The sequence below is a fragment of the Podarcis pityusensis genome (genome assembly GCF_964106645.2).
Source record: "Podarcis pityusensis genome assembly, chromosome: 1".
NCBI lineage: Eukaryota > Metazoa > Chordata > Lepidosauria > Squamata > Lacertidae > Podarcis > Podarcis pityusensis.
This window is the reverse complement of record NC_138028.1, coordinates 85093743-85110454: the sequence shown is the minus strand read 5'-3', so window position 1 is coordinate 85110454 and position 16712 is coordinate 85093743. Positions and strand designations below refer to the sequence as shown.

Here is a 16712-nt window from a genome sequence, read left to right as displayed (position 1 = left end):
ATGCGCCTTTTGAGTTAGGCGAGTCCGTATGCATCCTCCTCCCTAAAGTACCACAGAAGGAAATCGCGGATGTTTGCTTTTTCCCTTTCCTTAAGGTCCCTTGAGGCACTATGGTTTTCCATCCCATACGTGCCTGGCTCAGAAGTAAGACCCGTTGAGCTCCGACGGTTTACTTCCAGGAAAGCAGATAGGGAAAGATTGCCGTTTAAATCGCTTCTAGTTACTCTTCGGTTGCACAACTGAGGTGAATTTTCCGACCCCTCCAAGCGAATTCTCATGGGTGGAATAGTGGACTGGAAAGGCGGGACTGGAGAATCTGAGGAATTTTGGAGCAATTCGCCAGAAATAATGTGGCCTAATGGTGTGTATGTGCCCTCAGCCACCGGGAGTGGTGAGTTTTTAACCGCAAATGGGAAATAATTCGGTTTGAGGCTTAAACTGTTCGTGCCCCCACTCCAGGGGAAACCTGATGGCCGTATGTGAACCTGAAGATAATGTGAATGGCTTTGGAATAGGAGGGAATTCGAGGCTGGCCAGTGACCCCAGGGGGCTATTAGAGTGAAAACTGTAGCTCTCCATCTCCTGCTGTTCAGGAATGTTGTTATGTCAGGAGATCAGTGCAGACATGTGCATATAATGGTTTCCCTAAAACACACTGGCCTGTAGTCTCACCCCTCACCTGACTCCTGCCTTGCTTCCCTCCTGCCCCTCCTCCCTCTGTGGGGTGTGGGTGTGTGTCTGCTTGCTTAGGTTGGGCAACTCCCATTGTAAATTATTTAAATCTGTCTTTTCAGAAATTTTAAAACATGATTGTGTAGTAGCAGGTGGGGAACCTGTAGCCCAGCAGCATATATAGGGCCACAACTCCCACCAGTTGTCACCAGCGTGGCTTGATGGTGAGAGATGATGGGAGCTGGAGTCCAACAGGATATGGAGGGCTGCAGGTTCCCAACCCCTGTTGCATAGTAAAAGTGGGGGGACGACCTCTCAGTATTGGGAGATTTTTGAGGACCTATACATAGGGAAAACAATAGCTATCATTGAACCAATAGAGGTCTGTGTGGTTTTGAGTTCTTCCTTACACATATCATTAGTCTAATAAGAGAAGTCCTTTTTTGCCTTTATTCTCTGAGACTGACATCTCAAATACTGTGGGGGTTTTTTTTTATAGCTTTTCATTGAAATAATTTGGGACAGCCCTCAATATGGTGCCTGATTGTGCCCTTGTGGTTAGTAATATGCAGATTTTTCCTTTAGGTTCTGTTCTTGTGGGCTTCTCTTCCTGCGTTGCCATTGTTATCGTTATTGCTCCTTTTATACTCTGCTCTTCCTCCTAAAGCAACCATGTTTGGCTGAGGCAGCAATGATAAAAAAAAATTCTAAAAATAGTTTAAAATATTATCTCAACCGGTTATCTCAGGGTTGCAACAAAACTTTATTTTAAAATGTGAGAAAGTAGCTAGAAAACCCGCCATGGTTTTTTTTAACCACTTGTGGTCTACGGGACTGAGAGGTCCTGCTTTTAGGTGCAGTTGTTTTAAAATGTGTTGATTGTCAACCAACCCACTAACATCATGTACAACCTCAGTGTGTGAATTTCAACCTTGGAGGTTTTTGAGCTGCATAAATGCACTGAGAATGCTAAAACCTGGAGGGAAGTAATGCAATGAATGTAAACACATGCATGTGGAATTAAGTCCTGCTTCAAAGGCTCAAAGGAAAAGTATGCATGCTGAAATATCACATGGTACATCATTATTTGGGCCATGTCATTTCAGGCTGCAGATAAGGGGATAATTTGTTTAAATGCTCTCCCATTTAAAGCACCCCATTTAAAGCACCTAAAGCTAACATAATGTGAATTCTCAACTGGCAGGGCATTCTTGGACATTTATAGCTTGGCTCTTAACTTCAAGCTTCCATCCAGTATGTTTAGTCATAGGAATTGGTTATTATTATCCAAAGAGAAAGAGGCAACCCAAAATTCTTGTTTCACCGGTATTATTGCAACCTGTGGCCCAGGCCTACTTTACACTTGCCTTTTCACAGATATGCTGTTGTAACAGATAAGGAGCCAGTAAATTCATGTTTAGTGGATGTGTCTCCAGCAGGGAAGGCCTTTCCCAGCTTGTGGTGTTGACATGCACTGTGCAAACTGTCACACAGCCACAGAGGCATTCTGCCACACGGTACAGCTTCAATCAGGTTTATGTCAAGCACTGAAAATTCAAAGTACCCCAGGCTCCTTTTGCACATTCCTGGAGAGATGTGGTTGCCTTGGTTGTTCACAATAATGTTAAAAAACTTCTGCCCACATCATTGGGTTTTCTTGTTGAAACAGGGCAGAACTTGTCCCTGATAACCCAGCCTGAGAAGGGTAATGACAGAGGATGTCATTATGTGCTTGGCCATGTTGACTGATAAACCATAATTTGCCTTTGTTTCGTAACGGCTACATTTGCAATGGTGGTAAATGGCAGTAGGCTATTTTGATGTAACATGGTGCAGCGGCAAGGGTATTGGGTTCGGATGTGAATAAAAAACATAATATTCAGATCCCGAGTGAACTAACCAAGTCACATACCCATAAGAGAGCAATCCAATACATGTGAAGCTGCTATAAAGCATGCAAGGAAGACAGAGTACAGTGACATCAGATTGAAATGGTTCAGAAGTGGGGCTACTGCTGAATGAGGTGGCCTAAGGCTGGCAGAGGCAAAACGAGCCTTTAAAATAGTGCTTGAATTACAGCACCCTTTATAGCTTTACCAGGTACATCACATTACCAGGTCATGTGACCAATCTGAACAGGCTTAGGATCCAGCCTACCTTTCCCCTTTATGGTTCTGCCCATATCCTGCCCCCAGAGCACCCCTTTTTCAGAGCATATGCCAGATTAAACTCCACTGGGCCCTGGCTGAGATGAGGTGGGGGAGATATAGCTGAGGATGAGGAAGTTAAGCTGGTGTAGCCTGGCTATGTTCAGAACTTCCTTGCACAGCCGGATATCCACTGGATCCTCACCTGCTCATCTTGCTATGGGATTCCTTCCCAAATGACTAGAATATAATATATGTATAGTCAACCTTTTCAGACCCAGGACCCACTTTTAACCCAAATTTTCATTTGGGGACCTATTTCTTGATCTTTTACCATATACCGTATTTTTTGCTCTATAAGGCGCACCAGACCACAAGACGCACCTAGTTTTTGGAGGAGGAAAACAAGAAAAAAATATTCTGAATCTCAGAAGCCAGAACAGAACCCTCTTGCTGTTCTGGCTTCTGGGATAGCTGCGCAGCCTGCATTCGCTCCATAAGACGCACACACATTTCCCCTTACTTTTTAGGAGGGAAAAAGTGAGTCTTATAGAGCAAAAAATATGGTATTTGCATAGTGGTCATGTTCCTGTTGCAACCCACCTTGGTTCAGGTAGCAACGCACTAGTGGGTCCCGACCCACCAGTTGAAGAGCAAGTGATATGCTATTAATACATATAGCAGCCAATAAACAATAAGAGATGTTACTGATTCCAAATAGTTGAGGATGGTTAAAGTAAAAAGTTACTGTGAAGAGCTCCAAAGGGATGTCTCCTAAATTAGGGGTTGTCCACACTTTTCCGCTTGTCCCACTGCTTTCCCCTGGGAAAACCTGCTGTTTACCACTGAATCGGAGCAAATGCCCATTGATTGACGTCAGCAGATTGATGTTTGTGATAGTAGTGGGTTTTTCTGGGGAAAGCAATGGGATAAATGAAAGGCCATTTGGACCCATGCCTAGAAAGCATGGGGCAAGCAGAAGTGTGGATGAACCCTTGGTGAAATGGGCAGTAAAATGGCCAATGGAACTCACTGTAAACAAGTGCAAAATGATGCACAAGGGGGCAATAATAATAATAATAATTTACATATATGCTCATGGGGTCTGAACTGGAGTTGACTGATCAGGAATGAGAACTTAGGCAGGTAGTGGACTGCTCAGTGAAGATGTCGATCCCATGTGTGGCAGTTGTGGAAAATATAAATCCCATGATGGGGATCATTAGGAAAGGAACTGAAAATAAAACTGCCAACATCCTAATGCCATTATACAAATCTATGGTGCGTCTGCCTTTGGAATACTGTGTACTTGCCTCTTTGCCTCACCTCGGAAAGGATATTGTAGAGCTGGAAAAGCATTCCAAAAGGGGCAACCAGAATGGTAAAGGAAACAGAGTAACTCCCACATGAGGAAAGGCTACAACATAAGGAGCTTTTCAGTTTTGATAAAAGGCAAGTAAATTACGCATCTTGTGGAGAACGTGGCCAGAGGAAGCTTTTCTTGTTCTCTCATAATACCACAACTCATGGACCTCCAGTGAAGCCGTATGTTGGAAGATTCGGGACATACCCCCAAAAGTACTTCTTCCCATACTCATAGATAACTATGGAATTCGTTCTCACAGGAAGCAATGATGGCTACCAACTTGGATGGCTTTAGGAGAGAGAGAAATTCATGAAGGATAAGGCTACCAGTGGCTACTTAGCCACATTGTCCACTGTTGGAGGCAGCATGCCTCTGAATTCCAGTTGCTTGAAGTCATGAGGATGTGGTTGTGCTCAGGTTCTGCTTTCAGGCTTCCCCTAGGCATCTGGTTGGCCACTGTGATGCTGAACCAGATTGGCCTTTGCCCTGATCTAGCAGGCCCTTGTGCTCTTACATTAATAGCTGTGTTGCATTTCCTCCAAGGTCCTTCTTGCATACAAAGGAGAACACCGAGGTTAACAAAGGTGTGCTTGACAATGTAGAATCTCCTAGTTAAATGTCTTTTCTCTCTCTCAGTGAGCAACCCATGAAAGTCCCTGGACTTCTCAAGAGACACAGATCTTCTTTCTCCTTCCCAGGTTGTAGATTCAGCTCTCAATGCGATGCAATTGGCTTTCATGTACAAATGCAGTACGGAACCCCTTCCATTATATGGTTTATAAACCCTTTTCCTCTTCCACAGTGTGATTTGCATAGGCAAACACAGTGCAAGCACCAAATCTCCAAGAATGAACTGGATTCAGAAATGTTAACTTGGCAAAAACAATAACTCCCGATGCAACTAGCTAGTAGGAGCATGTGTGTGTGTGCGTGTGTGTGCTTGTGCATATGTAAGTGTGTGTGTAGGGGAGCTGGCACTGGAATTCCAGACAGGCTGGTGGCGGCGGCTGCTACAGCTGCAGGAATGACATTTTGGCCTCTGCTGCCCTTTAATTTCAAACTCTCTGCTCCATCATACTTTTCTATTCAGCTCCTTATCCGCTCCTCACCCCATTCCCTTCCCTCCCTCACTCGTGGGTACCGAGGACTCAGAATGGAATAATGAGCTCTATGAAACCACCTTAGGCAGTGCTGTGTTTCAGAACTTCTTATGCAATAATGTGATTTGATACTTGGGGGGCCCCTTCCCCCACAACTCTCGTTTGGTACTGCACGGCCTGAGCTGTGTACTGTTGCTTATGCCGTCTTAAACTGAGAAATAGTGGGCCATCCTATTATTGACCATTATTTTATTTTGGATTTTTATTAATTATCTGTTACAGAAGCAGTGAAAAACCTTCACAAAGCAATTATTATAATTTCTACGTACAAACATAAATAATAAAACATGACAAGACTAACAAGAACAGGTCACTGGTGGGGGGGGGGGAAGGCAAAACACGAGCCTTCATTTTCTTTTAATTCCTTGGTTCTTTGCAAAGTCACAAAGAAGTAACAGGCAAGAAGTGAAAGGTGTCTGCTGAAGAGTGATTGTGGGCAGTGCTGGAAGTTACAGTAAAGGGCACTGAGCTATCTGGACTTTCATCCATGCCCTGTACAGTGGAAATCAGCTGCCGTCGTAAGCACTAGAAATGGACATACATCTGAAAAGAGAGATCCTGAAACCTGTGATATTCTCTCTCCCCCCCCCCCCTCTGTTGCAACACACAAGCATATAGTATATGTTTAGCCCAGAGATGAGCCAGAACAGTGCAAGGAGGAAGAGATGATTAATGGGCAATAATAATATGATGGATAATAAAGACAATCTCTGAGGTTGGAGGTAATCCCTGGTGTGACTGTTGTAATCCTGCCCTCAAGTGTAGGATGTGGGAGGTGGGGCAGATCCCTAGTCTCTTAGTATTGTATTGATCATACAATTTGCCTTTCTTGCCCAGCTGCGCAGTTATGAATTGGATGCTTCCCTTCCTTTATTCCTAGTGTTCGTCCTCTGCAGATGGGAATGGGCCTCCACTGTGAGACCGCTCTGGGGATCCGTTCTTCACACAGAGTCTTTGGGTGACTCCTGATGAGCTCATTTGGCTTTTGCAAGCAGCTGCCTCACAAAAATACCAGCTGTGCCATTAAAAGAGCCTAGCAGACAAGCCTCATTGAATCAACAGTCACACCCAGTGCATTACCAGTCTGCAAGCGTGAGCATGCTCCCATTACTACGCTGCTTTGCACAGAAACATCCACAATCTCCAACACACACACACACTCGTACACACACAGACGTAGGTTGTTCACAGCGCACTGTGGAGACCTGACAATTGCACAGCTTGTCTCCAACAGTAATAGGTAAAGCGGAAGGTGTGTTGTGTTTGCTTTTAATTAGGGAGGCATTTGCTGTGCATGAGAATTTAAGAGCCAAATTATTTCATGATAAAATGGGTGATCTTGATAGTGAGATCTAGTGTTATTATCTTTCCCTGGCAGGTATGGGATGATAGATGTGTTAAACGGACTGACAACCAGATCGCAAACAAGTTAAGCTAGTGAACTTGGATTTAGCACTGCTTAATCCTAATACAGTATTTTGAATATACTTGTTTATTGATAGAATTGTTCAGGGCCATTGCACTCCTCAACCCAAACTGGAGATCCTAGGCCCAGAAGTGCCCCCGCTATGTAAAAAATGAGGATCTGCAGACTTGTACTGGGCACAGATTGTATAAAACTGCTGACTCCAAGTATAGTGTTGAACAATATACAAATAGTTGAGAACATTCTAACAAAGCCTTTTAGAAGTTGTGGCAATGAAGTTCAGTGATTATTAAAAATAAGCTAGACTTGTCCAAGGGCCCAAAGGGGTAGCATCGGAGTTCTGGTGACCTGCTTCTTGAGAACACCTTTGTGCCATTCATAATTTTCTCCATTGTTATGTAACTGAAGAGGTAGATTAGAGATGATGCATTCAAACAACGCCATCCTTGATTTTGTACATGTGTCACATATACATGGAACTTGTTTCTTGTAGGTCATAGTAGATCACAGTTCACACAGCAGTAAAAGCTGCAGTTTGCTAACAGAGCTAAAAGGGCAAAGTACCAAAGTGAGATTTTGCAGAGTTGGTTTTTAAAAAGAGAGATCCCTTTGAATATACTGGATCTAGAGAAGTCCCCTGGAAAATGTCACATTCCATGTCTGTTGTGCCTTTGAAGTCATGTTGTTATGGGGTAATGTTCATAGACTGGTCTGACAGATGCAACTTTCACCTCAACTAAGAATTTTTCTGCTTTCTAATTTAAGGGTAGTTGCAGCTCTCAGCCTCCAAAATAATTATTATGGATCACTTGTTTGAGACAGGATCTTATGGTTAACAAGTACCAGAGCATCTTGCAGTTCACCTTCCTGCCTTAAGGCAGGAATGCTCACCCACCCACTTCTTGCATAATCCAGACCATAGTGTGCCACAAGCTTAGTGCCAGGGTGACTGAGGCGTCTTATGTAGACGGTGTAAAATTATCCAGATGCTTCAACTTAGTGAGCCAAAGCGCATATTGCAAGGCCTTCTAGTTAAATGTGATGTGGACTAAAATTCCTTCCAAATAAAAGGATAAGATGCTCTTTAGTGTTTCAATAGGTTGTACATTTCTGTAAGTTTCCTCAGTATTTTGGTTGCTAAAAAGAAAAATGTAATCTGGGGCTTCTCCATTCTGCTGATATTGTTTAGGGATGCATATCAAAAGCTGAAATTGTCCCATGTGAAGCTCATTCCACAGGGAAATGGGGAAATCTAGCTCCAAAGCCGGACTATTTGGCATCCCCCGAGAAGTAGGGAGTATAAAATTGAAGGCAATGACCATTCAAATCTTCCAGTGAAATCAGCAACAGAAGCAACAACCCCATCAGACTTCTTTCTTTTTTTTTAAAGGTTCTTGTTCAGGGATCTTTGGAAATGCAGTTATCATTTCTGCACAAAGATCTCTTCAATGGTGCCCGTAGCATTTGACAAAAACAAAAAAGATTTTCATTGTGGTGCTGGTTTGACTTGGTGTACCATAGCAAAGGAGAACAGTGATGCCATCTGTCATCCTTGGCTGAGGTGGGAATAGTAAGGGGGGGGCTGGACTGGAGTTTCCGCTGCTCCTTGCCAATAACTCTGATCAAGCTGGTTGTGTCCTGGAAAGCTTGCACACTGCTCTTAAGGGTAAAGTTAGATCTAATCTGGCTGGCTGCTTCCGAAGTAGCAGAGAGATTGAAATCTGCAGATTTTGACAGCCTGCCGGGAAAGGAGCAATGGCATTCTCTTCTCACGGGATGGATTTAGATGCAAGGGATCAGAGCTAACTAAAAGGAAGGAATGTGCATGAGGTGTCGTATACAGATGGATAAGTATACAGATGGATAAGCAGAACCGGTATGCTGCGTAACTTTCCAGCAATCAAGCGGTCTCTGCGGGGGTGTAATCCTGGGTGGGTTGCTAATCTGCTCAGTGTATCTCAAAAGGTCAGGAAGAGCTCAGTGGATGTAGTGTCATGGGTGGCGCTTAAAGGTGACATGAAAAGGATTCTAAAAATTCCACAAAGGCATTTATTCTTGGTTGGGCAGCAGTGTCTTAGGAACATAATCAAGGTTTAAGCCCCCATGGTCACAGATCACAACCCACTGATAAAAGCATCTGCTTCAAAAAAACCTTGTACCAGCAAAGGGTCTCCCTGCGCTTACAATAAGTCCATGAACCCACACCACTTACCAGCCTTTCTCCTCTCCCCTCCCCTCCTGTTCCCTCACACTGGCCCAGTAAAGGATCAGTGGAAATATTTGGTTTGAATTCCAGTGCAAATATTTGTTTGAGACTCTAAACAAGCCTCTGGAAAGGTCTGTCTGCTGCTACTGTTCAAGCATGGAAAAGTAAAACCGGCCATAATCATCAAAGAAAAAGGAATTTCTTTAAATGCTTAAGATGAAAGGGCCCTGCAGACGAACATGGCGACCATTTTACAAAGCGGCAACATGCAAATATCTGCCTGGCTGCCACATGGGAGGTGGATGAGAAAGTTACTGCACATTCTCACTCTGTGTCAGAGAGCTGGGGAAGCCAGGGAGTGATGCAATTCTCAGCTTCCTTTGGCAGTGTGGTATACAACCATCTTCCTTCCTGGTTACATGCACACTGTAGTAATTTACATCGTAACACAAGTTAGTGAAGTATGAATTCAGGATGGATTTAGAGTGCAGGAGGTGGATGTCTGGCTGATGGAGGGGGTGATTGTAGCAGGGCCCTGACCCCTGCCTGCTAAAGGGGAGGTTTAGCTAAATGGTTATAGTGAGGTTCTCCTCCCCAGTCATTCCAAACATGTCTTCAAAAGCAGTGTTGGCTGGTGCCTCTTGGGACTGGCAGTGAGGAGGCAGAGGGGCCAACAAAAGGTGAAGGCAGAGTCAGTGGACAGGCAGAAACAGCTAGTTCTTTTTTTGCCCCCCCCCCCCCGACTCTTTCTAGTTGAGTTCCTCAAAGGTAATGCTGAGATTAATCAGGAGGGAGCTGGCAAGCATTGTGCCACCCCCTGGGCTGGTTGTAAGTATGAGGGCAGGCTGGTGGGATCTGGCCAAGAGCAGTTTCTTTATTTCACAAAATTTATGTATCCCATGAATGTAAGAGAACCTCTAAGCAAATTACAAAAGTATAAAACAAAACATGAAAAATATTGATAAACAGGTAAAAACAGGCATTTAAGACCAGTAGCTAAAACTAAATAAAACACATGTTGCTTCTGCATGTCCAGAAGTTGGAAGGCTGGTGGGGCAGTGCCCCGTTTGGGCTAGTAGGCCAGCCAAAAGAGTTGGGAACATTTCCTGCCAGCCAGAATAGAGTCTGGAATTGGGAGCTGCAGGCAGAAAAGACAGTTGGCTTTTTTGTTGTTCAGTGAGGGGCTTGGGGACCCTTGGTTCTTCCTGCCTGGAGACTACACCATTTCCATTAAGAGGACTGTGGTGGCTGGTTGATAAACTGAGTTCAGATTGTGCCCCATAGAAAATGTAAAGTAAGAGATGTGTGAGCCCTGCTGTGCCTCTAAGAAGCAGGAGCAAAGGCCGGACTGAACGTCCACAGCAAACCAGCTTCTCATGCCCTTCATCTGTGGCGTTGGTTCCATCCAGTTCTGGCAGGGATTTGATAAACATTAGCTTGATGTTTGTGGTGAATTTCAGAACTGGTGAAAGCTGCTAGACTGGCTCTGGAAACACTTAGTTTTTAGCAAAAAACAACAAGTAAAGTCCTTGATGGCTTTTCAGTTTGTCCGCCTCATTGCAATAAAGGTCAAGCTGGGAACTGAAACCCTGTAGCCCAAAGAGGCTAGTGTAATCTGGGTTGGAAAAGCAAATACGTATATGTTGTTTATTTGTCCTTTCTGAAGGCTTCTGAAATGGTGTGAGTTTTAAGGGATAGGAGGGGGGAAGTATTAGTTGTGGCCACGATTGCGTAGACTTTTGAAGCTGCATTTGAACAGGAAGGTATTAAGAGTATATAATTGGAAGGATCAGTAGATGAATTGTTTCTTAATATGTCTTAACTGCCTTATGGTATTCACAATTCAGGCAGGGACTTGCAGAGTGGTTATTATAAAATTAGCATAGGGTAACTGCATAGGGTGGAAGGCAGGAAAGTAGCAAGGCAAGTGTTGCATCCCTGCAACCAAATGGAGATATGGAGCAGTGGGGATGTAGTTACACTTAATCCCTCCCATGGCTGTTTTAAAAAAGAATTAGAAAAAACCCCACCTTGGAGATCTAATCATGGATCTCTTGCGATCTCATCTAGTTTGGCCCTTGGATATGCATCTAGGAATGTAAACTGTGAATGTAACAAGTGTTTCAAAGAGGTATATGAAAAGAGAACCTGAGATAGAATGGAATAGATCACATGCTAATATAATGAAATTAATACAAGAATAAATTAAAAAATGTTAGGTTAATATTACATGACTGTACTATTTTATTCATGTAACATTAACCTAACTTTTTTTATTATTATGGCGCCGCAACCCCAGAGTCGTCCGCAACTGGACATAACAGTCAGGCGTACCTTTACCTTTTTATGTATAGTAATTCATTCTTTTTAAAAAAAATTGTCTACAATGCAAAGCTTATAAACAATTTATAAATATATTTTAAGAAAAGGTACATCTGCTGGGGAAGGGCTGCAGCTACCTGTTGAGTGTCTGCCTGATTTTGCCCCTGTTACATGCATGAAACAGTATTCAGGTGGCTGGCAGGCAGTGACTGAACACTTCTGGTCCCATTACAGACAGGGCTGTCTTTGAATGAGAGTCCCAAAGTTTTCTTTTTGAAAATCTTTGCCTCTATTTGCAAATATTCTGGGGAACATTGAAGCCAAAGGATTCCACTCTTCATCACAATACATATCCCACTGAAGCAAATAACTAAGCAACATAGAATCCTTTGGCTCACTGGCAAATTTTGGTCTTTGATCCTGATCCCATCTTCTTAGCGCTGGAGAAATGTGGAGAATCTGACATGCTGGCAGAACCGGTTTCAAAAGTTTCTTATGAAACACTCCCCCCCCCCCCCAGTGTCTGCTGCCCTTTATCTTCCAAGTCTATGGCCGCTTTCATGCTAACGAAAATTATGGCTTCACTGCTGACTGGAATTCAGGGGAAGAGTTCCATGTCCACATGTAAAATAAGGTGCGGCAGGTGCAGTTCTAAGAAGAGAGGCCTCCAGGTACATTCCATGTTGTTTCAGTCATTATTAGCTGTTCTTCCTGTGAGTCAATACTGAACCCTGGACAACTGAGCTCTGTACACATCCTGCCCCCCATCCACAATATTGTGGTTAGTCCCTTTCTTTCATACTGTTTTCCTGAAACCTACCTTCCCATTTCCTGCTTAAGTTAAAATGCACAGTTAGCCATTGCAGTGCTTTACAATAGGTACTTGATATTATTTGGATTTTACATTACTGTTATCCTTGCGATAGAGCTTGGATGATCCTAAACCTTACATTCATCCTATTGTATTGGCTGGTTTATTAGGAATCTTTGGGCACAGAAGTTCTAGCTTCAGTATATGAAATAAGGGTAGATTAGAAATCCCATCTGACTCCATAAATTCAGATTCCTGCCTGATTGACAAAATGAAAGTCATGCACTGTGATGTGGGTTTTAAAAAATGTATACAGTTTTTTGGATAATTTTCAGATGCGCTAAATTGATTTAGAATGTGTATTTGACTTCTTTTTAAAGTTTTGTTTACTAAATGTGTGCTATGTTGATTTACATGCCTACAAACATCTCAGCAGATTTTACCAGTAGCTAAAAGTATTTGAACTGTAATGTTTTGATTAGGAAAAATATAACTGAAGGACACTTAGCAGTGCAATCTTGTGTATGTTTGCTCAGAAATAGGTCCCCTAGTATTCAAGGGGGCACATTGCCAGGCTAAGTGTGCATAGGATTGCTGCCAGAAATGAGGTTCAAATGAATTAAAACTAATGCAAGGATGTACTTGGAAATTATTTTTATTAGAATATTTAAATATTTTTTACTAAACAAATATGTTTAAGATACAGCAACTCAATAGTGTACATACTTACATTGTTTAAGTTTTAAGGAAAAAGTTAAAGCACTGAGAGCTGCTAACATACTAATCTAAGCACATTCAAAGAGCTATGCATCTTTATTTGCTGGGTTGCCCTTCTGGGATCCTACAGAGGCTCTTGTGGGGTGGCAGGGTGGGGGAAGGGTTTTTTCCAATTCACTCCCTTCCCTGCACAACCCCCAGTGCCATCTCCCAAACTGGTCTGGAGGGTCCTAGCTTGGGGAAGGGGGAATTAGCAAAATTCTCTCTCCCCCCCTCCACCCTTCAGCAGAAACATCTTGTGAGCTGAACTCTGCTGGCAGGAAGTCTGGAAACAAAACACACACACATTTTTCCTAGGGGTCGTCACTTGGAAAAGAAAGTTAATTACCCCTTTGAATGTGCCTCATTTGACTGGTACTATATCCATTAACTATATTTGTAATGTTATGAAACAATGCAGTTTTAGAAATGGAAAATGTTTCACTGAAAAAAAATACAGGAGTGGGACATTTGCCACAATGGAAACTTTTCTGCTCAACATCCGTGGATAGGTGTAGTATTACAGTGGAGTCTTGCACGTTCTTACTGAAGTCCTAGATCCGACTTAATTTAAGTTTCACATTCTGGTAATGTAGGTGACATCAGTAGCAATGAAAACTAGATAATACAGTTTTACAACCCTATGCAACTTCCTGGATTAAGTATTTATCTAAATACTGAAGAAAAAGATATATTCCTGGTTGTTTCTGAAAATCCCTCTTTACTCCAAATGAGGATTGTTGGAAGTGTAAGAAAGGGAAGTTTCACACCCTGTGTACCCAATCTGAGGTGTGACCTGGCTTGCTATCTGCTATAATGCTGGCTGTTATAATGAGGTAGACCTTTGAACTGAGTGGCATAAAAAGTGCTGTTAGATTTGTTATTGATATATTGGACTTTGATACCACAGTGAGTAAAGGAGCAAATCCTGCTGCTTCTAAATAGATGACAATGCTGCAGCCTTCACTGTGGCCCCAACTGATATGAGAACATGTACTCACTGTGAGATTGTCTGCACACTCTGCTCCTAAGCAATACTGTATCAGACGTCAAGATCTTTGGGCTCAACAGGTTGGTTGTATGATCAGTGACTACCAAAAACTATATAGTAAAGCAACAGAAAGAATTGCTTCCTGCATAATTCTTAGCCACTTGAAAACAATATAGTGGGTTGGACTTCTTGATTCACTAATCGGAAGTTTTGAGTGTGGCTTGGTGAGGGTGACTGCTAATCTCAGATAGTGTCCTATCCACTGGGTGGTGCTGTGGCTTTGGTCTGGCTCTGAACCTCCTAAGCAAAAGGCAACAGAATTAGCTGAAAATGAGACTGGTAAATTTAAGGTCATGGACACGTTCTTGCTTAAAATGTATGTGGATAAAGGATAGATGATTTAGACTAGTGCATCTCCAGTTCGTGAGAACTTGTAAGTTAGATTTGAATGGTGTTCAGTAGCTTATCGTGAGGAGTGAATTATGTACAGTGGTACCTCGGGTTAAGTACTTAATTCGTTCTGGAGGTCCGTGCTTAACCTGAAACTGCTCTTAACCTGAAGCACCACTTTAGCTAATGGGGCCTCCTGCTGCTGCTGCACCGCTGGAGCACGATTTCTGTTCTCATCCTGAAGCAAAGTTCTTAACCTGAGGTACTATTTCTGGGTTAGCAGAGTCTGTAACCTGAAGCACATGTAACCTGAAGCATATGTAACCCGAGGTACCACTGTGCTTAGACTTTCAACAAGTTTTGATAAATTCCCTCACCAAGGATTCCTGAGTAAGATTGGCTGTCATGGGATAAAAGGATAAGGTCCTCTTATGGATCAGTAATTGGCTAAGGAAAAGGAAGCAGAGAGTAGGAAAAAAAGAAGTTCTCACAATGGTTTTAAACACTTCAACTTATGTTGGGCCGAATTGCTGCGATAAAGATGAATGTATTGCCTAGGATGTTGTTTTTGTTTCAAACATTGCAGATTTTGGACAAGATGGACTGTTTCAAGAAATGGCAGAGAGATATTTCGAGATTTGTCTGGCAGGGCAAGAAGCCAAGAATAAAATTTAAGATTTTAACTGATGCTAAAGAAAGAGGTGGATTTGCCCTGCCAGACCTCAAACTTTATTATGAATCAGCCACATTTTGCTGGCTGAAAGATTGGCTGCTTCTTGAAAACACGGACATTTTGGACTTAGAAGGTTTTGACAATGTCTTTGGATGGCATGCATATTTATGGTATGACAAGGTTAAAGCACATAAGGCCTTTAAGAACCACATTGTCAGGAAAGCATTGTTTAATGTCTGGGTGAAATATAAGGATTTGTTGGAAAGTAAAACACCAAGGTGGCTGTCACCAATGGAGGCTAAGGCTCTGAAAAAAACTAATATGGAGACAAATTGGCCAAAATATTGTGAAATTTTAGAACAAGATGGAGATAAACTAAAGCTGCAGAGTTTTGACAAATTAAAAACTAAAGTTCGAGACTGGCTTCATTACTATCAAATAAGGGAGGCTTATAATTTAGATAAAAAGATTGGTTTCCAGGAGGAAAAATCAAAATTGGAAACAGAATTGTTAGATCCTAAAACTAAGAATTTATCAAGAATGTATAACTTGCTGTTGAAATGGAATACACAGGATGAAACGGTTAAATCTGTTATGATTAAATGGGCACAAGATATTGGACATAACATTATGTTTGCTGACTGGGAACAGTTATGGACCACAGGTATGAAATTTACGGCTTGTAATGCCTTAAGAGAAAATATAATGAAAATGATTTACAGGTGGTACTTAACCCCAGTCAAGCTAGCAAAAATCTATCATTTGCCAGATAGTAAATGTTGGAAATGTAAAGAGACGGAGGGTACATTTTTTCACCTTTGGTGGACATGCCCAAGGATTAAGGCTTTCTGGGAAATGATATATAATGAACTGAAAAAGGTATTTAAATATACCTTTCTGAAGAAACCAGAGGCCTTTCTTCTGGGCATGGTCGGCCAATTGGTGCGAAGGGAGGATAGAACTTTCTTTATGTATGCTACAACAGCAGCAAGAATACTCATCGGGAAGTACTGGAAGACACAAGAATTGCCCACCCGAGAAGAATGGCAGATGAAAGTGATGGACTACATGGAATTGGCTGAGATGACCGGCAGAATTCGAGACCAGGGAGAAGGGTCGATGGAAGAAGATTGGAAAAAATTCAAAATATATCTTCAAAAGTACTGCAATATAAAAGAATGTTAGAAAGAGGTTGGAAAAAGAATATTAGGTCGTTCTGGTAGAGATGATATAATGGTCTAAGCAAAAATGAGTTGATGAAATTGATGAATTAGGGGAGGTCTAATCACATTATTTTAATTTTAAAATACGTAAATGAAAATAAGGTTAGAAGGATTTGCTGGAAACACGATCTGAACTAGAATACAAAACTGGGAGGTGAGAGGAGGTCATGGAAATAAGTAAAGGGAAAAGGCTATGTAAAGGTTTAATCTGTTTTTGTTTTTTAACTCAATGTATTTTTATATTTTTTGTTAAGTTCTCTTTTTTATTCTATCTTATTGTTCTTTTTTACTTCTTTATTTCTTGCTTTGTTATGGCTAAAGTTTTCTTTGTATTTTGTATGGTTTTTCTTTTTCTTTTTTGGAACTTTAAATATGGAATAAATATTATTTTTTAAAAAAATTAAACACTTCAACTTATGCACCTACTAGCAACACCTAATAGTAAGCTTACTAAATTTGAAACCTTGGGGTGAAAACTCAGGGTGTTTTAGAGAAAGGGCTTGTATCTGCAATATACAGGAAATTGTTAGATCTGTCTACTAGATCCCTTATAGTACTAAGACACTATG

General features: G+C 41.9%; 1 protein-coding gene across 1 annotated transcript in view; it reads left to right on the top strand.

Moving 5' to 3' along the window:
* The first annotated feature begins 226 nt into the window (after positions 1 to 226).
* The window catches only part of PLEKHG3 (pleckstrin homology and RhoGEF domain containing G3), a 56679-nt gene continuing 40193 nt past the window's right edge, over positions 227 to 16712 (top strand). Inside the window, exon 1 of the mRNA XM_080982271.1 lies at positions 227 to 391. Within this exon, the coding sequence (XP_080838397.1) occupies positions 277 to 391 (115 nt within the window). The 5' untranslated portion in view covers positions 227 to 276. The remainder of the gene's footprint in view (positions 392 to 16712) is intronic.